Source organism: Hyla sarda, chromosome 3 (assembly GCF_029499605.1).
Source record: "Hyla sarda isolate aHylSar1 chromosome 3, aHylSar1.hap1, whole genome shotgun sequence".
Taxonomy (NCBI): Eukaryota; Metazoa; Chordata; class Amphibia; order Anura; family Hylidae; genus Hyla; species Hyla sarda.
This window is the reverse complement of record NC_079191.1, coordinates 273,719,519-273,747,390: the sequence shown is the minus strand read 5'-3', so window position 1 is coordinate 273,747,390 and position 27,872 is coordinate 273,719,519. Positions and strand designations below refer to the sequence as shown.

Sequence of the window (27,872 nt, the reverse complement as noted above, 5' to 3'; positions counted from 1 at the left end):
GGTATTTATTATTATGTTGCATCTTGTTTGTCGCACGTGGGTTTTGTTGGTTTTGGTTTCCAACTCCTCTGAGCTGTCGGGAAAAAATCCACAACAATTCAACAAATTCGGGTTGGAAACCTTTATAAATACGTGGGAAAGCTCAGAAATGTCGGGTTACGCCCCTTTTTCGGGTTTGGGAGAATCCACATCTGGTCCGTCGGGAAAAAATGTTGCATCATGTTGCAGACTGGCCCACATGGCGCAGACAAAGATGCGCCAAAAAAACCCGACAAAACAAGTCAGGTTTAGAATAGTAAATGAGGGCCTGTATCTTTAGCTGCCTCCACAAAATTGTACAACGCGAAACCCTTTCTAGGTTCTGGTTTTTATTTTCATTTACCGTATTTTTCGCCGTATAAGACGCACTTTTTCTTCCCCAAAACTGGGGGAAAAAGTCGGTGCGTCTTATACGGCGAATACACCCCTATCGCGGCGGTCCCTGCGGCCATCAACGGCCGGGACCCGCGGCGAATACAGGACATCACTGATCGCGGTGATGCCCTGTATTAACCCTTCAGACGCGGCGATCAAAGCTGACCGCCGAGTCTGAAGCGAAAGTGACACTAACCCGGCTGTTCGGGACCGCCGCGATTTCACCGCGGCGGTCCCGAACAACCCGACTGAATAGCCGGGTTAGTGCTTACAGGACACCGGGAGGGACCTTTCGTGCCTCCTCGGTGTCTTCTCCGTTCAGGGATCCCCTGTATGGCCGGCGCTCTCCTTCCTCATCATCACGTCGTCGCGGCGTGCGTAACGACGTGATGGCGGCGACTGAGAGCGAGGATACCTGGCCGGCAGCAGAGACGTTCCGGAGCGACGGGGACACGGCGACAGCGATGGAGCGACATCCAGGGCAGCGGTGACGGGTCCGGAGCGGCGGGGACACGTGAGTATTACCTCCTCCTGCAGTGGTCTTCAATCTGTGGACCTCCAGATGTTGCAAAACTACAACTCCCAGCATGCCCGGACAGCCAATCCGGGCATGCTGGGAGTTGTAGTTTTGCAACATCTGGAGGTCCGCAGGTTGAAGACTACTATTGGGTTCAAAATCTTTATTTTTTTAGATTTTGCCCCTAAAAATTGGGCGCGTCTTATACGCCGGTGCGTCCTATAGGACGAAAAATACGGTATATAATAGATGGACATTGAGAAGGACAATAAATGTGCTGGGGCATTTGGTATAAGCTTACAACATTTTCATTTGGATGTTTTACTTCAGGTAATAAACTACAGGATTTTTTCCCATTTCTATGACATATCGATCCTTATTATTATAATGCTAATGGCCCCTATTTTATTTACAGTTTTCAGTCTCTTCAAGTGAAAAGGAAAGGCTGCTCACTGGGAAAAGACCAAAAACTCCCGTTCCTAATGACTTCTCCGACACTCACACCAACTGGACCAAGTCACTTCCATTGCCTACTCCAGAGGAGAAGATGCGCCAGGAGGCTCAGGCTATACCCACTGATGTAGTGCCCATAAACATAACTGGTATGATCAAACTACTACCTCACATGTTAAAGGAAGAGTGGCCCAGCAAACTGCCTGGCAGCCATTTCCTAACAAGGTGCAAAAGTGTCAGTCATATTCTGAATATTGTTTAGGCCGATATACAAATCACCTGCACTTTCTCAAATAGAAATAATCATTATTTTAAGGTAATTGATGGGAACTTTAAGTATAACCTTTACCAGCATTAAGCAGTGTGAGGCAGTGTTCACACCCAAGTTTTTTAGGCATTTCGGAGGTATACATTGGGCGTATTCCCTGGTATATAGTCCTAATTCCAGTCTTTTGGTATACACTGGACCGGTATGTGTCAGACCTGTGTCTACGATGCTTTTCATGGTAAAAACAAGAAATACTCCCAGATTATGCTTTTGACTTGCCTAATAAGAAAATGTGAACAGAGCCTAAATTTGCACAAAACCTGAAAAAAAAAAAACGTGCAGAGGAAAAGTGGAGCAGTTAAAAAGAAAGCCTATTAAAAATAAAAGAGCAATCTGCTTGGTTGGTTGCTATGGGCAACTTTCCCCCTGCACAGGTTTTCCTGAATCTCCCCATTTAGACATTACCGATTTTGTCTATTATGCCTTTTTATTATATGGAAAATATCTGGAACTGCTTTAAAAATTCAGCAGGTTGTCCTGGAAATAGACATTGGTTTAGCTTTAGCATTGTCAGACATATGTCTAGGGCCAATTTCACACAAGTGTAATATGGACACATTTTTGGGTCAGTCTTATGGCCACAAGTCCTGGCTCGACTGTGGGTCTAGTGATCTAGTGATTCAGCTTGGGGGAAAAAAAGGATTGGTTGCTATGGGCAACTGCACCACGCCACACAGCTTTTGATCTCTAATTCAAAATCAGTAAAGAAAGGTACAACAGAATGTATTAGTATGAACTTCTGACAGACTGAACTGTATTTGCCATTAGACACCTGGGGGGAGATTTATCCAAACCTGTGCAGAGGAAAAGTTGTCCTGTTGCCCATAGCAACCAATCTGATCGCTTCTTTCATTTCTCACAGGCCTTCCTAAAAATGTTTTCCTCTGCACAGGTTATAATAAATCTCCCCCCTGAGGACCTGTTCCTTGGGCAGTTTTTTTGTGTGTTTTAAGAAAAGAAAAAAATAATAATAATATTATATATATATATATATATATATATATATATATATATATATATATATATATATATATATGTGTGTGTGTGTGTTTGATGTAGCTGCTGTCATGCTATGGCCTTCCATCCTATGGCCCTACCTAAGGGTATGTTCACACAGACGGAATACCTGCAGATTTTGCTACCATTGACTTCAATGAGTCAGAAGAAAGATCTGCAAATCTGCCTCTATTGCAGATTTTCTTCTGACCCATTGAAGTCAATGGTAGCAAATATGCTGTGAAAAATCCGCAAGTAATCCGCCTGCTTGAACGAAACCCTAAGGCTAGGTTCACACTGCAGAATCTCCGGGCAGAAAATTTCCGCCCGGAGATTCCGAGTGCGGCCAGCGCTGACTGAATCATCGGCACTAGGACCGCGAGGACACTGCAGTCTCCAATAGACTGCAATGTGTTCCGCGCGGATTTCCGCCTGAAGAAAGAGCAACCCCTTTCTTCAGGCGGAAATTTCCAAGCGGTTTTTCCGTTCACAAATTCCGCTTCACAAATTCCAAAGTGTGAATTTGTGAACAGAAACCCATTCACTATACTATACATTTTAGTAAGCGGATTTTCTACCTGCAATTTAAAAGCAGAATTGCAGGCGGAAATTCCGTAGTCTGAACCTAGCCTTAAGTTTTTCTTTCCAAGAATAGAATAAGGCTAGGTTCACACTATGGAATTTCCACCTGCAATTCCGCTTTGAAATTGAAGGTAGAAATTCCGCTTACTAAAATGTATAGTGTAGTGAATGGGTTTCCGTTCACAAATTCACACTTCGGAGTTACTGAAGCGGAATTTGTGAACGGAAAATCGCTTGAAAATATCCGCCTGAAGAATGGCGATGCTCATTCTCCAGGGGGAAATACTCGCGGAACAAATTGCAGTCTATTGGAGACTGCAGTGTCCGCTCGGTCCTGGCCGCACTCGGAATCTCTGGGCGGAAATTTTCAGCCTAACAGAGCAAATTTTTTTCCAAAAATAGCACCACCCCAGTCCTCAGGTTGTATGTAGTATTCCAACTTGTACATTCACAGAGCTGCAAAACCACACACAACCTGCAGACAAATCTAGCACAGTTGTTTTTCTTTTAAAGAAATCAACCCTGTTTTTCTTATGCTGAATAACCCCTTTAAGGGTGCATTCACACGCTATTTGTTTTTGTGGGTTTTCCGCTGCTTATTTGAAAGTGGGCGGGCTCTTCTCGGCTGTCCGTAGCAGATTTTCTGCGACGGAATTTACGCTGCGGAAAATCCATCGCAGTCCCTGCTGACTTCAATGGGGTTTGCGGCGGATTTTGCGCAGCATAAATTCCTTCGTGGAAGAGCCCGTGGAGAAGAGCCCGCCCACTTTCAAATACGCAGCAGAAAACCCGCAAAAGCAAATAGCGTGTGAACGCACCCTTGGGGTGCGTTGACACGCTAGTAACTAGCAGGGGGTCTCATGCTGCAGGAAACCCGCTGTGAGTTACGCTACCATTCATTTGAATGGGTCCGCGGACAGTCCGCAAATCTGACACTATTGCGGCCTGTCTGTGGACCCATTTAAATGAATGGTAGCCTAACTCGCAGCGGGTAACCCACTGCTAATAATAGCTTGTGAACGCACCCTGATGCAGTATGAAAGGAGCCTAAGATACTGCATTCCTGTAAGCTTCCAGGGAATTGCGCCCTCTGCTGGATCCTATGCTATCCTGCAGAGGGAGTTTTTCTTATACAGATAATACTGTGAACAAAATCTGTAAAACCTTCCTATTTAAAAACGGACTTACTTTTTCTATAAGAGGGTCGGGTTTCCCTTGTACCCTGCATATCAAACAGACACAAGGACAAGATTTATTTAAAATATTTAAACCTCCTGCAGACATTGCTCTTGGAACACATAATATAAGGCCATGTTCACATTAGCAGCAATGTTGCGGTAACATTGTGATTTTTGCAGCAATTTTGCAAACAACATCATTCTGTCTAAACACGGCCTTACAGCGCCTATATAAAAGAGTAGGGCATCATAGGTCAGTTACTTTATCAATATTTCTACAATCTTATAGGACATCTTTGATCAATGCTATTAGCAATAGACAAGTAAAACCTGTATAGTTTGGAAACAAGTGTCCTGCTAGCCACGCAGATGCCATCGGTTCTCGCAGGTCAGCTTTCTGCAGAATTAACCATTCAAGGCACATCTCCATGGGGTTTGCTCTTACAGCAATATGAATGCAGGTTCATTCACTTTCCCATACAAAACAATACAAAGGACTGAGCAATGGGGAGTGGTTGGATTATTGGGGGAGGGTGGGAGCCGTGCTGCATGATAATTGTGGTGCTGTGAGCATGTTCATGCTGGAAGACCTAAGGCCGGCTGACACAAAGCTATCTGCCCCCCTGTACTGCCTGTGGCACCATAAGCTTATTAAACTACACCTTATATAGAGAAAGGAGGACCAGGTAAAAGGATCAGTCATACCAAAAGATAGCTGCACCTCATGCATTGTCTCCCAAGTGACATGACCATGGTAGCATGAATAGTCATTAGTAGCAAATAACATGGTGTTTCCCAACCAGGGTGCCTCCAGCTGTTGCAAAACTACAACTCCCAGCATGCTGGGAGTTGTAGTTTTGCAACAGCTGGAGGTACCCTGGTTGGGAAACACTGATATAACATTTCAGCCTAGGTCTGGACGGTCACTTGGGGACATACATATGTTGTCTGCACATTTTTGGCTGAAGCCGATAAAACATAGTAAACTAGTTCTAATTACGGTGAGGTTTGGTGATCTTCATATACATTGATCAGATTCGTCATTGAATATAATGTATGTTGGGTAAAGATACAAAGACTAGGACTATCCTTAATGTACCGGTATCTACTATAATTATACCTTTAAGGACACGTTCTTACTAGAGATGAGCGAACTGACAGTAAATTCGATTCGTCACGAACTTCTCGGCTCGGCAGTTGATGACTTATCCTGCGTAAATTAGTTCAGCCTTCAGGTGCTCCGGTGGGCTGGAAAAGGTGGATACATTCCTAGGAAAGAGTCTCCTAGGACTGTATCCACCTTTTCCAGCCCATCAGAGCACCTGAAAGCTGAACTAATTTATGCAGGAAAAGACATCAACTGCCGAGCCGAGAAGTTCGTGACGAATCGAATTTACTGTAAATTCGCTCATCTCTAGTTCTCATGGGCGGATTACCTGCAGAATTTCCGCAGCGTATTTGCTGCGCAAAATCCGCAGCAGATAATCTGCTGCCGTTGAATTCAATGGGTCCGAAGGAAAAACTGCAAAACTGCTACTATTGCGGATTTTCTGATGACCCATTGAAGTCAATGGTAGCAAAATCCACTGCGGATTTTCCACAGCAAATACGCTGCGGAAATTCTGCAGGTAATCTGAACTTAACCTAAAGCAGTGTTTCCCAACCAGGTGCCTCCAGCTGTTGCAAAACTACAACTCCAAGCATGCCTGGACAGCCGAAGGCTGTCCGGGCATGCTTGGAGTTGTAGTTTTGCAACAGCTGGAGGCACCCTGGTTGGGAAACACTGCTTTACAGTATCACTATGTGGGACCATTCTATAAGTCGTGTTTTACCTAAAGTAGGCAGTTTTGTTTTATAAGTAAAGTTTTGCTTCCTTATTGTTTTCCTTACAATGGTATGTTCACATGTGACAGGTCAGGTAACCACCAATCTATTCCATTTATCTGAATCGGGTTGTTGCGGATCTATTCAGTAGAATGGGACAGTCGCAGTCATCCGCTGCATGTGAATATACCCATACCGGCAACAAGAAGAAATTTTTTGGGGCAAAATTAACAGCCGCGTACTAGAAAAAAAATACAATAATGGATTTTACTTTAAGTGTAAAATGTACATTGGCCAAGTCTGGATCCAGATAATGCATGTTATTGGGCAATTAACCCATTGGTGTCCAGGTTGGATGCATGCGGCTGTGATGGTGCTTGATGTAACTCATTGCATGTTTTGGAAAGACTTCATTAAAAAGTAGTGAATAGCTCTACTGTATGTTTAATGAAGGGCGCTGCAATAAAATGCAAGAGGATTACAACTCTGTATGCATTTTCACAGTGGGAAGTATGTGGCTGAAGCGCACACAGACTGACGCTTCACTATTATTCAGGATCCAGTATTTACTCTTAAGACTGCACTGTCACAATAAGGTTCTATTATCTTCTTCTATTATGCCATTAAAACCAGTGATACAAATTAGACACTTAAGTAGCTTTTAGAGATGAGCGAACTTACAGTAAATTTGATTCGTCACAAACTTCTCGGCTCGGCAGTTGATAACTTTTCCTGCGTAAATTAGTTCAGCCTTCAGGTGCTCCGGTGGGATGGGAAAGATGGATACATTTCTAGGAAAGAGTCTCCTAGGACTGTATCCACCTTTTCCAGCCCACCGGAGCACCTGAAAGCTGAACTAATTTACGCAGGAAAAGTCATCAACTGCCGAGCCGAGAAGTTCGTGACGAATCGAATTTACTGTAAGTTCGCTCATCTCTAGTAGCTTTAACTCTGTTTGGTGCAGTTTGTGATGTATTCTTTTCATTTGAAGAGCTGAAAACTATTAGATCACCTTCACACGTTCTTTTTAGTGCCATTTTTTTTGGCATAAAAAAGCCACAAATGTATCCAAAAGAAAAGGAAAAAAAAACACAAATTAGCATTTTACTTACAGCTAACATCTGTTCTCAGTATATGCAAAATGCAACATTTTTTTTTTTATCTGGAACGCAAAACCCTATATGTGTGACACCAGCCTTTAGGGTTCCATCACACACCAGATTTCCATTTTTTTTCCCAGTGGTTTTTAATACTTAAAAAATATGCCATTATTTTTAAGCATATCCATTTTTTGCTTTTATTACAAGCATTGCATCTTGTTTCTAGATATTTATGACATTATGAGATTTAGAGCCTGGTGCTAAAATTTTTTGGAAATAAGCTGCAGTTGTTCCTTAAAAGGGTACTCCGGTGGAAAACTTTTTTTTTTTTTTAAATAAACTGGTGCCAGTGCCAGAAAGTTGAACAGATTTGTAAATTACTTCTATTAAAATGTCTTAAATGGGGTACTCCGGTGGAAAACTTTTTTTTTTTTTTTTTAATGAACTGGTGCCAGAAAGTTAAACAGATTTGTAAATTACTTCTATAAAAAAATCTTTATCCTTCCAGTACTTATTAGAAGCTGTATGCTACAGAGAAAATTCTTTGCTTTTTGAATTTCTTTTTTGTTTTGTCCACATTGCTCTCTGCTGACACCTCTGTCCGTGTCAGGAACTGTCCAGAATAGCATAGATTTGCTATGAGGATTTTCTCCTGCTCTGGACAGTTTCTGATATGGGCATCAGGTGTCAGCAGAGAATTTCCTCTGTAGCATTCAACTGCTAAAAAGTACTGGAAGGATTAAGATTTTTTAAATTAGAAGTAATTTACAAATCTGTTTAACTTTCTGGCAACAGTTGATTTAAAAAAAAAAATGTTTTCCACCGGAGTACCCCTTTAATCCTTCCAGTACTTATGAGCTGCTGTATACTACAGAGGAAATTCTTTTCTTTTGGGATTTCTTTTCTGTCACGACCACAGTGCTCTCTGCTGACACCTCTGCTGGTTGTAGTATACAGCCGCTAATACGTACTGGAAGGATTAAGATTTTTTTAATAGAAGTAATTTACAAATCTGCAAAATTTTCTAACATCAGTTGAATAAAAAATAAAAAAAATAAAAAGTTTTCCACCGGAGTACCCCTTTAAGTTTTTACGTTGTTTTTTTTTTAGCTAAAGTCAGAAGTGGATTCAAAGGTATAAAGGTAGGACTTAGACCGGGTTCACACTATGTAAAATGTTGCTGTTTTATTCTATTTTACACTTGCCTTCTTGTCCATTATTGACATAAAAATGGGCTCATGATGGATCTATTTCTGGCTCAAAAAACTGCTTCAAAAACCGCAGTGGCAGTTAAAAAAAAAAAAAAGAAATAGCTTAATACAAATAAGTATTTTATACTTAAATTTCACTTCTCTCATTCCCTTTTTTTTTTCTGTTATCAAACCATAATTTTTTGTATTCCTTTTTGTTGTAAAATGGATTTTGTTATGCCTTTTTATATTTTATTTTTTGGAACTGCACCAAATACTGAAAAGTTAGCTGCTGAAGTGTTTTATGTAAAAAAATTAAATAAAATAAAATTCCGGATTACTCATATATTTAAATATTATTCTAATGATATATGCACAAATAGATTTTTTTGTGGCAGTTCTTCACCATAGTCTGCCTTTGACCTAACGGTCATACTGTAGTTTGAGAACCTTATTGTGGCATTAAGTACCTTTTATACTCCTCTGCTGTAATACTTATACTAACATCATCCATTAATACCTTCTGCATTATTGTCTTAATAATTTAGGAGTAACAGATGCATGATGTTAGAGTGCTTGGAATTAATGCTGCCTTGCTTGTTCTACTACTCTGTATCAGGGGAGAATTTCGACCGCCAGGCCAACTTCCGGCGGTCTCTTATTCATACTGACACTGTGGTAAGACGTCCGAAGAAAGTCAAAAGGAGAAAGACTATAACAGGCGTCCCAGACAACATACAAAAGGAGCTAGGTATGGCTCATCAGAACTGTATTCCACCAGCAGCACTCACCCTCATTGCTCACCACTACCAGATGAATTACATCTTCTGCCACCCACCAAACAATACAGTCTGATAGCCTTACAAACCAAAGGAAACAATCTACTAACTACTTACATTAAAATACTGCAATTCCTACAATGTCATACTTACACCTATTCCTTTGCATTGTACATAATCTGTACATTGTATTAATAATAACTTATTTACTCTGCTACAACTAATAATGTAATGAATGCCAATGCATCTGTCAGGTGATGTGCTGCACTAACTCTGCTCTATCTACCTCTGAATGTAGCACACTCAATGTACATGGCATGGCGAACACTGGTGTCTGCATGGGCGTTACCACCATATAAAGTGGCGTGATTCTGTAATTTTCTGTATGTGCTGAGCATGAGGTAGTTGTTGCTGTAATGTGTGTACAGATGTAGTTTGTAGCAACAACCCACAAAGAATACATTCACTATCCACTTGTTGTGTCACAAATGTTGCTGTAGGGAAAACCGTAAAAAAGAAAAAAAAAAAAAACTCAAATCGACCCGCCCTGTCTGAAGTAAACATTTAGCTTCTTCATCGAGTTTTTGTCCTAATTTTCTACATTAATGTTCATAAATAGAAGCGAATTCCCTTGCATGCAGTGGTTATACAGTTAATCATTAGCATTATTTTTTATGCTGAATGTTTTGGATAGTATTATTGCTTTGTGATGTGGTTTATCCAGAGTGCCATAAAATCACTGGTTCACCGGTGCCCACTTTGGTTGTTGCTTGGAGTTAGTCAACTCTGTGTTGACAAGCACACCCCAAACGGTATAGCTTAGATCCATGTTCTCTGATGCATTGCGGTTTGGGAAATTTAGACTTACATTTGGCAGGTAGAAAAGGAGTAAAATATCTGTTGTACAGACACTGAATCAGCAGCAGGCTTAATGGATCTCTACATCTGACTAAATGTTTATTGTAATGTAAGTAAAGTTCTGTACAAGAAAACCAAAATATTTCCATTTTTACATTCTCGTTATTTTTAAACTATCTTATTATTATTATTTGAAGCTGGTGACTAAACTTTCTTATATCAATGGTCTAATTTCTTAAATATTTTAATCCAACAGCAAGTGTGGGGCAGATAGGTTTCAGAGGACACTCAATGCACATTCCGGAGAATTACAATGCACTTGATGATTTAGAGCCATGCCGCTCTCCTACGCAGAGGATGGACACCAGGGACTTCAGCTGCCAGACTGATGAGATAAAGATAGTGCCCCCTTCTGTCCGAAGAATCCGAGCCCAGAAAGGACAAGGCATAGCAGCTTTGATGTCTAATTCATCAGGAAACATGTCTTCACTAAGTGACACCACTGTATATACTCCACGTATGAATGGTGACTTGAATTTCCGAAGCCTGCCAAGAACAGGTCCAAGGGTGTCTATACAGTCTCTTGAGCAAAATTCTGAGAGTCCCAGCCATACACAAGACTCCTACATTACATTGCCACGTCAGTTAAGCAAATTGCAGGTTGATGACAGTATAATTCACCTGAGGAATAACCCCAGAACAGGCACGCTACAAAGGCCAAAGTCGCAAGAAGTCCGAGGCTCTGAAAGAGAAGTGTTTTCCAATCCAGCATGCGTGGTGTCCCCTCATGCTGCCTATTCAACGAGTATCATCCCAAATGCTATGTTGTCATCTTCCTCAGAGGTTATTGCTATTCATACCTCACAGAGCACTGGAAATCTGGAAAGCAAAGGAATATCCCGCAGCTCATCTTCCCATAAGAAAAGTGTGCGTAGGGATCATGTTAACCTTAAAGATGAACGCCACTCTTCTAGTGGTAACTGGAGCGAAAGCAGTTCAACTCACCAATCACAAACTTCTGATACACTCTCCCCTAGTGCCATAACAATCATTTCCCTGAGTGATCCTGCAGCATCCCTGCATAATGCAAACAGCATGAAAAATGGTTCCCAAACCAACTCTTACAAAGTAAATGATGCCTTTAATAGTCCCTCACAGGACAGTGATACCCGCAGCGATTCAAGCTATTCTGATGGTCGGCAAAGAAATGGTAGTATAACCAGCAGCATTAATAGTGCTGACCAGTGGTCATCTGAAATGAAGGAAAATGACACCAGTGCTCCTTTAAGAAAAACATCATCTGCAGTCTCTGGCTCCCCAGTGAGTAATATGAGCACCGGTAGTTCAGACAGAAAAGCAGATTCCAGCTCACTTTACTCTATAGACCCTGATGGCTTTTACACTTCAATGCACACAGATTCTGGGATAGGTCCAGGTAATCAGAACCATCACGATGGCATTCAGAACCCCCGGAACAGGGTCAATTATATCTTTGATAAGAAAGAGGATCTAAACATGGAAGAAAGGTCAAGCTGTAGTGATAAATCTCTAACACGCAGCATATCATTAAAAAAGTCTAAAAAGCCTCCTCCCCCACCTTCTCGAACAGATTCTCTTAGAAGGCCAAGTAAGAAAAGTCTCCAGTCAAATGGGCAGGTACTCAATGAAAAGCTTATTGCTACTCTCCAGCAGTCACTGCAGCTAAACTTGAAAAATAAAAGTAGTGGTTCACCATCTCAGAGCCCTTGCAGTGACTATGAGGATCCCTGGGTATTGCGCTCTCGCAGTCAAAGTACAGTAAGTGCAAGCAGTAGTAACATGTCTGCCACTGCTCCCAATATGTACTCTATTTGTCCAGTTACCCCCTCGCAGAGTGACACCAGTAGTATAAAGTCTGAGTATGCTGATCACTGGAGCTACTACATGGATGACCAACCAAAACCTATAAGTCCCTCACCCAATAAAACGGTTAATGATTACAGTGCAAGAACTGTCACTCAGCATATACACACTGCACTTGCCAAGCAGAGCAATGCATCTCCAGAAAAGGCTTGTAGAGTGACGTCACCATCTAGTGGATATTCAAGCCAATCAAACACCCCAACCAATCTGACACCTGTACCACTTTTATTAAGAAACATGTCGCCAGGAAGTGGGAAAAGCAAAACCAAACCCAAAGTGCCTGAAAGAAGATCATCCCTGATCTCTTCTGTTTCCATTTCTTCATCGTCAACGTCTCTTTCGTCAAACACATCAGACTCTGTACAGCAGACTAGTAAAAAGACAAATCTCATCCTACCGTCTTCTCAAACTCCTCCCCTTACACCAGACCCACCTCCTCCACCTGTTATGGATGTGGATGACCAGGGTTATTTGCCACCATCTCCACATTTTCCACCTCCACCACCAGAGGCAGTGTTCGAGTCGAATGTGGACAATCTGTGGGTTTCACGTTCTAAAACTGACAATTGTGCACCTGTGACTTGTCCTCCACTCCCTCCTCCTTTACCCATCCTCCACTCTAAAGCCCCTCCACTGCTGAACACAAAAGCACTGAAAAATACAACTGAAACCTTAACACAAGGAAAAGAGGACGGTAGGAATTTTAATAGCCTCCACAATAAACAAGACCCGATAAGGCCAAATACTCCTCTTGTTACTGCTCAGGCATTGCAGATGATACAGTTAAAGTCAGTTAAAAAATCCTCACCACTGGAGAATGAAAAAATTACTGAACAGGTGCTATATCCCAAACGTCACGATGAGACGTCACCCTTATTTTCACGGCCATCATTAGAGCCATCTGCTTCTCTAGATTCCAGATTAAGCGTAAGCGTCAAAGAAAATAGAAATTCTAACTTGCCAAGCGAGCAGCTACAATACTCTGATTCTCAGAGCTGTTCAGATACATTTACAACTGGTGCAACAACATACCCAGAATGCAGAGAAGAAGAGTATCAGAAGTCAGCATACAATGGAAACAAAACTATTCTGTCCGAAATGTCATCTCCAGAGGAGAAACCAAGTCCTTCCCAAATTACACCAAACGCATCTCCCAACAAGAAGCCTCCTCCTGTTTCAAAGAAGCCCAAACTGTTCCTTATCGTTCCACCTCCGCAGCTTGATTTGGCAGCAGAAAAAATAGCTCAAGTCAATGAAAATGTGAGAAGCATGCCAAAACCCTCCGAAAGGGATTCTGTAAGCGAACATTGCGAGGAGGTAAATGGTCGTATAGCTGAGGAGAACAATTCAGAGGAGGCTGCTGATTTGGCTTGCCAAGCAAGGAAAGCTAGTTTGTCCCTCAGCGAAGTTGAGGAAGATAAGGCATTTTTCATACAGTCCCAAGTTTTTGAAACTGCAGATCACCAAAAAGAAGACTTCTGGGCCACAATGTCTGATGAGGTCCATATTTCAGATAACAAGACAGAGAGTGGAAATTGCGACCAAAAGACTTCACAAGAAGAGAATGGTAAGCGAAGCCCTCTTTATTCTTATATAAACTTTTACATATAACCTCCCTGCAGTTGATGTTAATCTTTAAAAAATGATGTGCATAGGCCATGTATCAAGACAGTTTATAAATGGTTCTTTATGCTGTTTTTCAGTTTTTTTGTTTTTTCTCTCAGACTTTTATCCCACTTTTGAGTAACCTTTTTCTGTTGTAGATGTTTTTGAGGCACAAGCTGCAAGTTCACCACTTCCTCATGCGAATGATTCCATAGATGGCAACAAGGACTTATTAACTCCGACAAGACCTAGGACCACTGAGGACCTGTTTGCAGCCATCCATAGGTAGGTTAAGTCTTCTCTGCTTTATCTACCTTTGCTCACATTATGACCATTTTCATTAATGCTGTTTCACTTGCCATTATAACCTACCGTAAGTGACTTAACTTACTGCTCAGCAGACAGGCATAAAGGTTTAACATCCAGTTTTTGTACTGTCATTATTATGATTGTTTTGGCTTTTATGTATTAGTGTCACATTTCTTTTGTACTAAGAAATGTCTATGATCTTGTGATGATGTTTCTTGTACGTCTATATATTCCCTTATACACAAGATGCTAATGTTAAAAAAAACAAGATTGAGATATTGGCTATAATATGCAGTCTCGCTTGTAGAAAAGGTTTAGTAAGTGAACTAATGTCCCTGTCATGACTCTGGTTTTATTTTTCATAGCAATATGGATCAGTAATGTATCAACTATTCGGATAGTGTTTATAGTACAGTTTGTGCTACCGCATAAATTGGTAATATATATTATATAGAATTTGTATCCCAAAGAACAAATACTTCACCTGTAATTATGGAAACAAGAGTTTTAGAGGATTTATCATAAAATCTAGTATAGCTAACTCCACAAATAGAATAAATATAGTTGCAATATTTAATAATAAAAAAACTACTTGGCTATTATTGCTAGGGACAGTCATATGTGTGGGTAGTCGCTGTTATTTGTTATGATCTGCAGCTCTAGAAGTAAGTAAAAGTACATTTGTTGATCAATATATTTTACTTTTAATTTCCATAATTTATTATCCCATTATTTTTCACCCATTGGATAATGTATTGTACACGTTGTAAAAAAATTTATATAAAAATATTCATTCTACATCTCTCTTTCTCTTATTTTTTATCTACTAATATTCCCCTCCTCCAATCTCCCCCCCTCCCCCTTCTGTCAATATCCCCTCTACGCTCTGCTGGTTGTATAACGCAGTTGGGAACAGAGCCTCAACGCCAGTGCCTCATGGCAAGCATGGCAGAACTTGGCAAGTAGAACTGTACACAGGACCCATGTAGTTCTGTGTACAACCAATGTTGGATTACTGTATGTCTAATTCATTCCAACATCATTGAAAACCCCTTATGTTACAACATTGTGGACTTGTATCCCTCAGCTAGCTATGCATTTGGTGAACATTACCTCTCATTAATCATCATGATTGCTTTGACTGTGAAAAGATTTTATATGTCAATTTAGATTCTGTATATCCTTTAAATCTATATGGATTGTTATTTTGATTGGCTTTTTATATGTTATCTATTATCTGTATGTTCAATGTGCAGTTCCATTTAGATTCTAAAAAAAATGTGTCGTACTGTCTTTATGCACACTATCTAAATGTGTACAATTCTATGTATTGGTGCTCTTATTTACTATTATTTTTATTTAGGGGTGTTTCCTTGACCAGTTCTTATGGTTAATGATAGGTTCACATAAATCAACTTATGTGATACCCACCTTTGGTCCCACCATCTAAAAGAAGATACCGTATATACTCGAGTATAAGCCGACCCGAATATAAGCCGAGGCCCCTAATTTCACCCCAAAAATCCAGGAAAAGTTATTGACTTGACTATAAGCCTAGGGTGGGAAATACATAATCCCCCCCCCATGTCATCATCCCGACCCCCATCATTAACACCCCCATCATCATCACCCTGTCATTATCCCCTTCATCATCACCGCTTGTCAATCCCTTCCAGTGATCTTCAACCTGCGAACCTCCAGATGTTGCAAAACTACAACTCCCAGCATGCCCAAACAGCCGTCGGCTGTCCGGGCATGCTTGGAGTTGTAGTTTTGAAATATCTGGAGGTCCGCAGGTTGTAGACCACTGCGGCCTTCGTCATCATCCAGACCCCCTTTAGTTTTCTACTAACCTCCCCTCGATGGGAAGGAAGGGTGAGCTGGTCGGGCCATCTATGCTGCAGGGACCATCCGGTGGGGAGGGTTAGTCGTTCCGGGCTGTCCATTTTCACCGGGAGGCCCTCTTCTCCGCTCCAGGCTTGCCCTGGCTTAGTGACGATGCCTTGACGACGACGCACAGGGACGTTCATGCGCAGGGACGTCTGCCGCGCACGGCTGTGCATCATTGTCAAGGCAACATCACTAGGCCGGGGCCGGCCCGGAGAAGGGGGCCTCCCAGTGAAAATGGACAGCACGGAACGACTAACCCTCCCCACCGGATGGTCCCTGCAGCATAGATGGCCCGGACCAGCTCACCCTTCCTTCCCACCGAGGGGTGGTGAGTAGAAAACTAAAGGGGGAGGGGGGGGTTTGGATGATGACAAAGGCCGCAGTGGTCTTCAACCTGCGGACCTCCAGATGTTTCAAAACTGCAAATCCCAGCATGCCCGGAAAGCCATCGGCATGTTGGGAGTTGTAGTTATGCAGCATATGGAGGTCCGCAGGTTGATGACCACTGAGAAGGGATTGACAGGCGGAGAGTTCACTCGAGTATAAGCCGAGGGGGGTGTTTTCAGCATGTAAAATCGTGCTGAAAAACTCGGCTTATACACGAGTATATACGGTAGGTGAATGCCACATAAACTGAGACTCCAAATATTTATGCACTGGTATACAATAGATGTCTGAATAGGCCATTTTAAAGGGAGCCTGTCAGGTTCGTGTCAGGAGAACAGTGTTCTAAAGCTATTCTCCTCAGCTCTCTGCGATGTTGCTGAAAAGTAACTTTATTGCAGCAGCAGTGACTGGTTTTCCATATCCAGAGAGCAGTTCCAGTCACACTCACTGCACCCCCTCCTGCCAGTCAGGCTTGATTGGCAGAACTCAGGTTGTCAGGAGGCATGGCAAGCGTGACTGGAACCTCACTCTGTAAAAGGGAAACCAATCCTGGCCACTGTAAATAAAGTTACTTTTCAGCTGTTTGTAACATCATAGAGTGTTTGGGAGAACAACATTGGAACACTGTTCTCCTGACCTGTGGGGCCCAAGGGACCTGACAGGCTACTTTTAAGCTATATTAACCTAAAGGGTGATTTTTTTTTTCCAGTCTATCACATTCCAAGGAATGTGTTGTTAGGGGGTTGCTTATACAGCTTGTATGTACTGCAACAAACTTACCCATGTAACCCAACACTTCAGGGAGAGAAATCTACTAAATAAATACCCAAGAAGTATCTTTCATAGATTACCGTATATACTCGAGTATAAGCCGACCCGAATATAAGCCGAGGCCCCTAATTCACCCCAAAAACCCTGGAAAAGTTATTGACTCAACTATAAGCCTAGGGTTGGAAATAAATCATCCCCCCATGTCATCATCCAAACCCCCGTCACCATCCCCCCCCTGCATCATCACTGCCTGTCAATCCCTTCATCAGTGGTCTTCAACCTGCAGACCTCCAGATGTTGCAAAACTACAACTCCCAGCATGCCCGGACATCCATCGACTGTCCGGGCATGCTGGGAGTTGTAGTTTTGAAACCTCTGGAGGTCCGCAGGTTGAAGACCACTGAGAAGGGATTGACAGGCGGAGAGTTCACTCGAGTATAAGCCGAGCGGGGCGTTTTCAGCACGAAAAAACTCGGCTTATACTCGAGTATATACGGTAAACATTAAGTCACAATGAATTCTACTATACAATGTGCAGGCAATAAAGAAGGAGTCCAATTTCTTTACAAATCTAAATATGTACAATATCTGACATCAGGGTATGATAGTAATGAAGACAGTTCAACTCTTCTCTGACCTCTAGGAATAATTTTTAATCCATGGGTTAGTCCACTGTTTGAGTTTGAGCCACTTTGTGCCATTGCTAAAACCTCAAAGTACTTTACCAGCTTCTTCCTGGCATGGTCATCTAAAATAGACTAAAACAATGAATGTGGAATATTCTTCATTACTATTTTGTCCTAATATATTTCATAGCTAGACCACATAAAAATGTTGCTTTAAATGTAGCTGTCCCTGATTATATAGACAATGATCATTCTTCTGTTTTCAGTATACCCAAAATAGGTGTTAAAAGGGTACTCCGGTGGAAATTTTTTTATTTTATTTATCAACTAGTGCCAGAAAGTTAAACAATAAGTAATCCTTCATGTACTTATCAGCTGCTGTATTGTCCACAGGAAGTTCTTTTCTTTTTGAATTTCTTTTCTGTCTGACCACAGTGCTCTCTGCTGACACCTCTGCCCATGTCAGAAACTGTACAAAGCAGGAGAGGTTTTCTATGGGGATTTGCTCATACTCTGGACAGTTCCTGGCATGGACAGAGGTGTCAGACAGAAAAGAAATTCAAAAAGAAAAGAACCTCCTTTGGAGCATACAGCAGTTGATAAGTACCAGAAGGATTAAGATTTTTAAATAGAAGTAATTTACAAATCTGTTTAACTTTCTGACACCAGTTGATTGAGTACCCCTTTAAATTTCAAGTATCTGATCCACCATATTCAATACAATTCATTTACATTTCACAGACATAGAGGAGTAGACAGAGACTACTGAGCAGGCAAATATAAGCATCAGTCCCAGAACAATTGATTAAAATCAGTTTCTGTTATGCGATTGTGTTCTGCTAATTTGTGTGCCCGACTTCTGCACTATTGTGCCCTTTAAGCCTGTATATGTAAAGAGCGACAACTAGTACTTCACATGAACCCGCATAAATATATTTTATTTGTTAGAAAGAGAAAGTGAATGGATTTATTTGTAGCACTATTTTCTTACATATTCAGACTTTCAAGAATAAGTTGGTGGGGACAGTGGAAAAGAAAATTCAGGGAAGATTAGATCCTACAGAACTATAGATTTATCATGCCCTGAACCAGCGCAGAATGGCAAAATTGCTACAAAGATTTTGTGAACTCCGGTTTCACAAACATTTTTGCACAACAACGGGACTTGCACAAGCAATTTGTACCCTTTTGGCATTCTGCACTGGTGCAGGGAATGATAAATTCCCCTCATGTATAAGTGAGATCTCAAGATCTGTGTGTGAGGGACTTCTTTCTAGACAGTCTGTGGAGGGAGACTGGAGAACTGAGCTCTGGTAACCAGGGGCGGACTGACAACACTCAGGGTCCCTGGACCAAAAAAGGCAAGGGCCCCTGCTAGGCTCTGCAGCTCATCAATCTTCTGTCACGTCCCTATTCCACCCATATCCCACACACAATAAGCTAAAATTTATATATGTAAGAAACACTTTAACGTAGATAAATTTCCATGACCAATAATACTGGTATACAAGGAGTAAATATATACCACCACACAAAAACTGGATAATACCGCCATACTGTATAAAACCACTATACACAGACCAGTATACTATAGAGGATCTGTATACAATATAAGTGATTATATACAGGACCATATGGCTGGTAGATATCAGCTGCACACAGGATGTGTATACTATATAAGTGATTACAGTCACATTTTGGGACTCACAATTGCATCTTTTCTGATCAGTGGCGTCTTCTCTGTCCGGATAAGACCACCATGTGGATCTCTTAACATCTGCAGGACAAACGTGTCAGACTCTGCATTTTTCCAGTGCCCTCCCCTCCTCTACACAATCTTTTCATCTATAGGCCCACAAACTGTAATAATGCCCTCCTTGGTGTCCTACACAGTAAAAGGGCAAGTAGGTAGGTAGCCAGGTAAATAGGTAACTAGGTAGGTAGATCAGGAAGCCAGATATGTAGGTAGGTGACAAGCCAGGTAGGTAGGGGGCTAGATAGGTAGTTAGGCAGCCATGTATGAAGGCCAGGTATGTACATAGTTAGGTAGCTGGGTATGTAGGTACGTAGTTAGGCATCCAGGTATATAGTTAGGCAGCCCCCTTCCCCATAGGTATAGGCAACAGAGTTAACCCCCCTTCCCTGTAGGTATGGGCAGCAGAGTTAACCCCCTTCTCTGTAGGTATAGACAGCAGAGTTAACCCCTCCCCTTCCCTGTAGGTATAGGCAGCAGAGTTAACCCCCCTTCCCCATAGGTATAGGCATATTTACCCCCCCCCCCCTCTTCCCCATAGGTATAGGCATAGGCAGAGTAAAAAAAAAACTATGCGCAGGGGCCCGCGTCTTCTCCCCTCCACAGTACAGGTGCCGATGAGTGACGTCATTGGCGCCTGTGCTGCATGGGGGGGCGGAGGTCACATCTCCTCTGTGTTAGCTGCAGATGCGGCTCAGACGGAGAAGGCAGCGCTGTCTGCTGGGGATCTGGGACGAGTGTCCTGGATCCTCAGTAGTGACGGCGGGCCCTTAACCCGGCCGGGCCCTCAGACAACGTCCGATCGGACCGGCCAGTCAGACCGCCCCTGCTGGTAACTAGGGTGTGGAGTAACCAAGGGCCAGACTGCAATGCACTCCTGAAAAATACAGCTGCACGATGGTAACCATGCCCATGATTCGGACAGAAAGCGCAAAGAGAGTGGTCAACCATGGTTTTGACTCCGGTTTAAAAACCGTACTGCAACCGCATACTGTTTTTTTTAACATGGACGTCAATGGGAAACGCACATGTATACGGTTCCATACGGGAAAAACGTATAAGTTTTTACTTTGCACATGCGCATTTGAATCCTAAAGTCCCCATCCAAGACCCCTCCCATTAAAAATGGACAACATTTTCAAAAACGTATGGGTTTTTTTTCTATAAAAACTGATGGAACTGTATGCACTTTTAAAAACAGTATACTGTTTAAAAACGCATACGGTTTACTTTTTTCCATACTGTTCCATCCGTTTTTTTGCCATACGGTTTTCTTTAGAAAAACATATTGAAAACAGTATGGCAAAAACGTGATGTGAACCCAGCCTAAGGCTGGGTCCACACTACGTTTTGTCCCATACGGGAGCGCATACGGCAGGAGGGAGCTAAAAGCTCGCGCTCCCGTATGTGACCGTATGCGCTCCCGTATGTCATTCACTTCAATGAGCCGACCGGAGTGAAACGTTCGGTCCGGTCGGCTCATTTTTGCGCCGTATGCGCTTTTACAACCGGACCTAAAACCGTGGTCAACCACGGTTTTAGGTCCGGTTGTAAAAGCGCATACGGCGCAAAAATGAGCCGACCGGACCGAACGTTTCACTCCGGTCGGCTCATTGAAGTGAATGACATACGGGAGCGCATACGGTAACATACGGGAGCGCGAGCTTTTAGCTCCCCCCTGCCGTATGCGCTCCCGTATGGGACAAAACGTAGTGTGGACCCAGCCTTAGTCGTTCTTCGCAATTTAGAGATGGGAACTCTTCGGATGGGTTCCCTTTAAATTGTCTTAATGTTCCACTGCCATCTAGTGGTGAAATTCGGCATATATTACACATTTTTTATACTGCTGTGATTTAAGATTAAAATGGTTACATTAATTTAACTTCATGAGCTGAATTCTGCCTAGTTTACTTACTGTGTATTTAACATTTAAGATGCTTATACAGTGAAAAGCTTATAACTCCCCTGAAAAAAACCCCTCCCATTAAAATCTATGGAAGCTGCCCCAGTAAAAATAGACAATCCCCTTATCCTTCCAAAGACCCCTTTTTATTGGAGTTATATGTTCTCTGAATCATCTGGATGCAGATCCACACTGGCATATCACCATACTGGAGCAAGAAGCAGGAGACTTGTAAGGCTGCATTCACATAACATTTTGGAGTTACGGTGACCGGATCCGGCTGGGAAATGTGAAAACCAGGCGCTCCTGTGTCCCAGCCGGACCCTGCCCGCATCTCATTAATTTGAATGAGCCGACCAGATAAAGTCTTCAGTCGGCTCATTTTTTCCCCGTATACGGTTTTCTGACCGGACTGAAAACTGTGGTATGCTACAGTTTTCAGTACGGCCAGAAAACCGTATACGTGGCAAAAATGAGCCGGCCGGAGTCAGATAGTGACTCATTTAAATGAATGAGATGCAGGCCAGGTCCAGCTAGGACCTGGCCTGCATCTCATCCAGCCCGGTTTTCACATTTCCCAGCCGGATCCGGTCACCGTAACTACAAAACGTCATGTGAATGCAGCCTAATGGACATCAGGGGAAAGGTGCTGAATAACTGGATAGGAGGCAGATGGAGGAAGGCTGTCAAGCAGGGAGGGTGCGACCTACGACTTGCTGGACCAGAAATGAGATGGATGGCCTTGCAGGAGACTAGAAGTCAGATGGGGACATGGAATGTAAGGGCGTACCATGTTAGGGGCCAGTAATTTAACAGCTAAAATATTTTTGCCTTTTAAGTTATTATTTTTGTTTTGTTCTATACATGCTTGCTGACTTAGACACTTTTAACAGCTTTCTGTACATGTTTTTCTTGGAGAGGACCACCCCCATACAAGACCACTTTTTTGCACAAATTTGGGTTGGTGGTTCAGAGGTTCTACTGTATTTTGCTAAGTGGAGCTGCACTTTCAACATATTTTTTTTGCTTCATTCAGTACATATTGGGGTATAACTGTTGTAACATCTTCACTGAATAACTATATATGTATTTTTTTTTTTCAATAATAGATCCAAAAGAAAGGTTCTTGGCCGCAAGGATTCTGATGATGATCGCAGCAGAAACCATTCTCCATCACCACCAGTCACTCCAACAGGAAATTTCCCAAATATAAGCTCATTCAAACAGCCAGGAGCAATCCAAAGAAGCCTCCGAAAATCTAGCACAAGCAGTGACAACTTCAAAGCTTTGCTATTGAAAAAGGGAAGCCGGTCTGAGAGCAGTTCACGCATGTCTGCTGCAGAAATGCTAAAGCATACTGACCCTAGGTCTCAAAGGTCCAAATCTGACTCCTCTCTTGAATTCCCTGATAGTCCAACATTGACATCTCCAAATAAGAACAAAAGAGCCCAGGAGGAATGGGCCAAGAACGAGGGACTAATGCCAAGGAGCATGTCAGTTTCTGGAACCAGGTACAGCCGCTCCAGGACACCACCGTCAGCAGCCAGCAGCAAGTACAATGTCCGGAGCCGCCTCCAGAGCAGTCCCATGACTGTGATTTGTGAAGGAGAAGGAGAAACGGCTGACCTTGCTGAAAACAGCTTAACCAAGGCACCACTAAGATGCACAATGAGTGTAGACAGGTTTCAAAGAACATTCTCAGAACTGAATGACTCTCTAGGTCCTGGAAAGTCTGAGAGAGTCCACATAGACTTGATGAGCAAACTTCTGGATGTTAGTCCAGTCAAAGACAATGGTTCTGTAGAAGAAAATGGCTAAAAGACATTTTTGGATGACGCTCAATTAAATTTTTCAAGCCAATCCTATGAAAGCAATGAGAGAACTATGACCACAAGAGATGTTGCTCATTGCCATGCACTTGATATCTGTATAGTAAATGCTTTAGCACTGCAGTCTCTGAGGTAGGATTTAGCATGGTTGACTTTGTATGCAGTACCTGCAAGACAGAGAGTGTTGGAACCAAAGGTATGAAGCAGGAAAGATCCCTGTGCCTATGTTAGAACTGAACCTTTCTTAAAGAATGGCCAGGTAGTAATTTGGATAGGCTGTCTAGCAATAGTGTATCAAGCTTAGTGATATCTACTAAACAGGGTATTATGGGTCATAGATGCATTGCTGGTATGACTTACTTTGGAATCCAACCAGTGCTTTTGACATTGAGTGCAATTGTTGGGTCGGTAGAGGGCTTGTCAAACTAACCCATTCAAGTTGCTGGATTGTGATTCCTCTGGTACTGTGTTTCAGTTTTCTTTTTCTTTACTATTAATTTTATAGTTGAGTCACATGTCTTGTGTATATTCAGCTGCTGTGCAGCGGTACAAGCCCTGGTTTCTCTTACATAGAACTTCATGCAGAACCATCAGGTGCGGAAGTTTTCACTAAATACCCATCACACTAAAAATCCTCTTAAATAGATACTGGTCTTTAGAAAAGGCTGTTATATTTACACAGAAATCTATATAACCTAAGGTGTAACGCTCCTCTAACTGATAGTACCTGCAGTGCATTGTGCTGCAGCTACCGTCAATGAGATGAAGTGCAGCTGCAGTTTAGGTTTCTTTCACAACACTACATATTTTCTCAGACTGAGAACTTGCACTACAGGACTATTTGTGTAAACTTTATATATTTACGCTAGACATGAATTTTAACAAGTGAACACCACTGGTTTTTCTTATCTAAAATATCTAAAACTGCTACATTTTTGGTTACCAAAGAATAATTTGTACTTCCTTTTTAGTTTTGAAATGCAATTATGCCTATATAATTTCTTAACAATTTTTACTTGTTAAAAAAAAAGACATTTTACAATTTCGACAAACTAAGTTTGTTTTTTTTACTGTTTTATAGCATCATTTTGATGTATCGTGTAGTTTTTATATTATTTGTATATATTAGAACTTCTAAAACTTCACTTTTTAACCCACATTTAAAGTTTGTACATTTTTGAACATTTTAGATAAACAAAATGTGTAGTTAATGCTTATTCTGCCGGAGGAGGTTACATGATCATGTGAGTAACTGTGTTGCAACCTCCTGCAGTAAAAACAAATGAGTTAATTTATTTTAGTACTTCTGTGAAATGTGGCTGTGACTCCTATTCTTGGTAATACTGTAAGCATTCAGGGGCCTTTTGACTTATTAAGACAATGCTGTGACTATGCTTCGAATAAAGCATGGCTGAAATGACTTTGACTTTGTCTATATCTTTTGATGTCTATAATTGTTTTTTCATCAATATTGTGAGGCCTCCTTAAATAATAATTTTAGCGTGGAAAGAAATATACAAATAAAGGATGTGATAAGTCGCTAGTTCAAAATCACATTTCCTAGAAAGAGAAGTTTAGATTCAACACACAAAAAAAATGTGAATAAAAAATTCCCTATTTCTTAAATGCTCAGGAAAAGAAGGCAATGATTGTTACAACAGATCAGTATAATTTAGATTTGTTCTGAATTTTACAGAAAACTCAATACAATTTTTTTGTAATTAATTTCAGATTTTTGTCCTTACTGTTGTATACTGAGTGGCACAGCGGTAAGCAGCACTGTTGTATGCATTGCAGCTTCCACTCGCTACATCTGCTGGGCTGGACACCCTGCACCTGCCTCAGCCTTTCAGTGTACTGTACAGGAGCAGGAACTGCTGTCTTCGTCAGCAGTCCCTGCTCCTGTAAATGCATTGCATGGATCATCGCAGGGCACTCGGGAACTTCTGAATTAGGATCCGAATCTTAAATGTATGTCCAAAATAAAATCATATCAAAAGCAAGTTTCAAGAAATTTGCTAATCTCTAATCAATACTGAAGTGAAAAAACACTATTAAGTATTGACAATTTGGGTCATGCTTTAAATGGGTTGTTGAGCAAAAAAAAAAAAAAAAGTGTATAGTGTCAAAAAGTGTAGCTCTGCTCTGCTTTTTTTTTTTTTTTAGCTAGGACATAATGTCAGAGGCTTTGTAAGCAGTCTGCTCAATCCCTGCTCCTCCCCCCCCCTCCTGTCTGCTGAGAGCAAGTCCGTTGATGTAGGGGGAGCTCATATAACTGCTCATTATATTTTCAGGCACCAGGAGAGCTGTCAGCCTGTTCTGAAGGCTTTCTATTTTCTTAAAATGTAATGAGCAGTAATATGAGCTCCCCTCTTCACATCAATGGTATTATCCTGAGCAGACAGGAGGGGAGGTGGGACAGGAGCTCTGCTTTCAGAGAGTGTGACATGATGTCACAGCTACAAGCCATGAGAAGCAAGAGAAAAAGCTAGCCCCTATATAATTAAGCACACCACAGTATATAAAGTACAAAATGACAATCTTTATTTATACACACCAATAGTAGCGCAAACATTTAAAACCACTTAAAAACTTGCAAAAAACAGGGTGGAGGATTATAATCCTACTCTACACCAACCCCCCTAGTGGGCACAATGGACCTAATGTGAGGGTCCTTGGAATGTAAACAAGGGTAATGTATCACATATGCATCTCACTGCGAGACATGGATAACAAAATCAAATATAAACCTCAATACGGATGTATACATGAGATGATGCATAATGGAATAGATGTCAATAGCCCCTGCAACTGGCCATCACTGATATACAACTACAAACTGTAGCATGCCATATGAAGAAATGACCAGGGACACCCTCACCAACAGGTGACACAACAGCTCCACGCGTTCTGCTGCCCTTGACGGCAGCTTACTCAGGAGTGAGTATATATACCTCATGGAACTTGAGACACCTGTGCACATTGTATACTCGGCAAACTTGATTATAATCATATTTTATGGCTCTCACCTTTGTTAAATGCCATGTGGTACAATTCACCCGAAAACCAGATATCCCAGTTAAGTGAGATGGCGTATGAAGCGGCCAGAAGCTCAGCGTCATGTGACAAACAGCGTGACTGGATGCAGAATAACATGCATAGTGCACATATACATAAAGAAACAACCCAGAAAGGCAGCGTATAGTGTGGCTAAAGACCGGACACCATGTGACACGTAATGTGACCGGAAGTGAGGCATCAAGCGCGGTGCGCACAGTGTCATAAAACAGGAAGTGTGGCATAACATTACTAGTGAATAAGCTAGATATGGGGCAAGGTGAGTTAATGCAGTGCTGATGGAAATGGGGCCATATAGAAGGCAACCCTAGCAGGACTATAAGAGTTTAATACCGGACCTGAATGACCAATACTTACAGGGGTACTCCAGTGGAAAACTTTTTTTTTTTTTAAATCAACTGATGCCGCCAGAAAGTTAAACAGATTTGTAAATTACTTCTAATTTAAAAAAATCTTAATCTTTCCAGTACTTTTTAGCAGCTGTATGCTACAGAGGAAATTCTCTGCTGACACCTGATGCCCATATCAGAAACTGTCCAGAGCAGGAGAAAATCCTCATAGCAAACCTATGCTACTCTGGACAGTTCCTGACACGGACAGAGGTGTCAGCAGAGAGCAATGTGGACAAAACAAAAAAGAAATAAAAAAAAAAGCAAAGAATTTTCTCTGTAGCATACAGCTTCTAATAAGTACTGGAAGGATAAAAATTTTTTAATGGAAGTAATTTACAAATCTGTTTAACTTTCTGGCACCAGTTCATTAAAATAAAATAAATAAATAAAACTATTTCTTCTGTAGTATACAGCAGCTAATAAGTACTAGAAGGATTAAGAATTTTTAATAGAAGTAATTTAAAAATCTGTCTAACTTTCTGGTTCCAGATGATTTAAAAAAAAAAAAAAAAAAAAAAAAGGTTTCCACCGAGTACCCCTTAATTGCGCACATTATCAGATTAAAAATATGGATGGAGGTTATCCCTGTTTAACAGACATATTTTTACTTTCATTTTATACTGTGTGAACATAGCCCAGTGGTGTTGCTAGGGGTTGCGGACCGCACCAGGTGACAACAACAGGTGCGGTGACACCCCGACCCATCCTGGGATCTGGCCCCTCTGTGGGATCATAGCCTGAGCAGACGGGACTAGCAGAGGATGGCTTCCTGCCCAGGGACTACTTATGGGCCCGCAGGGGACTTCAGATCTTCACCATCACTGCCAGCAGAAATGTCTACTGGGCATGGAAAAAGATTTTACCATATATATATATGCCTATAGCAACCAATCACAGTTCAACTTTCATTTTACCAAAGCTCAATAAGATATGTAAGCTAAGGCTGCATTCACACCTCGTTTTCAGCCTACAGTTGCCGGATACGACTGGGGAAAGGGAAAACCGGGTGCTCCCGTACCCCAGCGGGACCGGCGCTGAAATCCATTTATTTTAATGAGCCTGTTTGACTCCGGTCGGCTCATTTTTGACCCGTATCTGATTTTGTTACTGGACCTAAAACCGTAGTATACTACGATTTTAGGTCCGGTCAGGAAACTGGATACGGGTAAAAAATGAGCCGACCGGAGTCACCGTTTGACTCCGGTCGG

General features: G+C 41.8%; 1 protein-coding gene across 12 annotated transcripts in view; it reads left to right on the top strand.

Moving 5' to 3' along the window:
* The window catches only part of NHSL1 (NHS like 1), a 208,346-nt gene extending 183,731 nt beyond the window's left edge, over positions 1–24,615 (top strand). For 8 of the 12 annotated variants that reach the window (XM_056566664.1, XM_056566665.1, XM_056566670.1 and 5 more), the window contains 5 exons: positions 1,347–1,533; positions 9,202–9,333; positions 10,476–13,688; positions 13,885–14,011; positions 22,475–24,615. In XM_056566664.1, the coding sequence (XP_056422639.1) occupies positions 1,347–1,533; positions 9,202–9,333; positions 10,476–13,688; positions 13,885–14,011; positions 22,475–23,183 (4,368 nt within the window). In that variant the 3' untranslated portion in view covers positions 23,184–24,615. Of the gene's footprint in view, positions 1–1,346; positions 1,534–9,201; positions 9,334–10,475; positions 13,689–13,884; positions 14,012–14,941; positions 14,994–22,474 lie in introns of all 12 variants that reach the window. The other 4 variants (XM_056566667.1, XM_056566669.1, XM_056566673.1 and 1 more) reach the window with 2 other exon arrangements.
* The last annotated feature ends 3,257 nt before the right edge of the window (positions 24,616–27,872 follow it).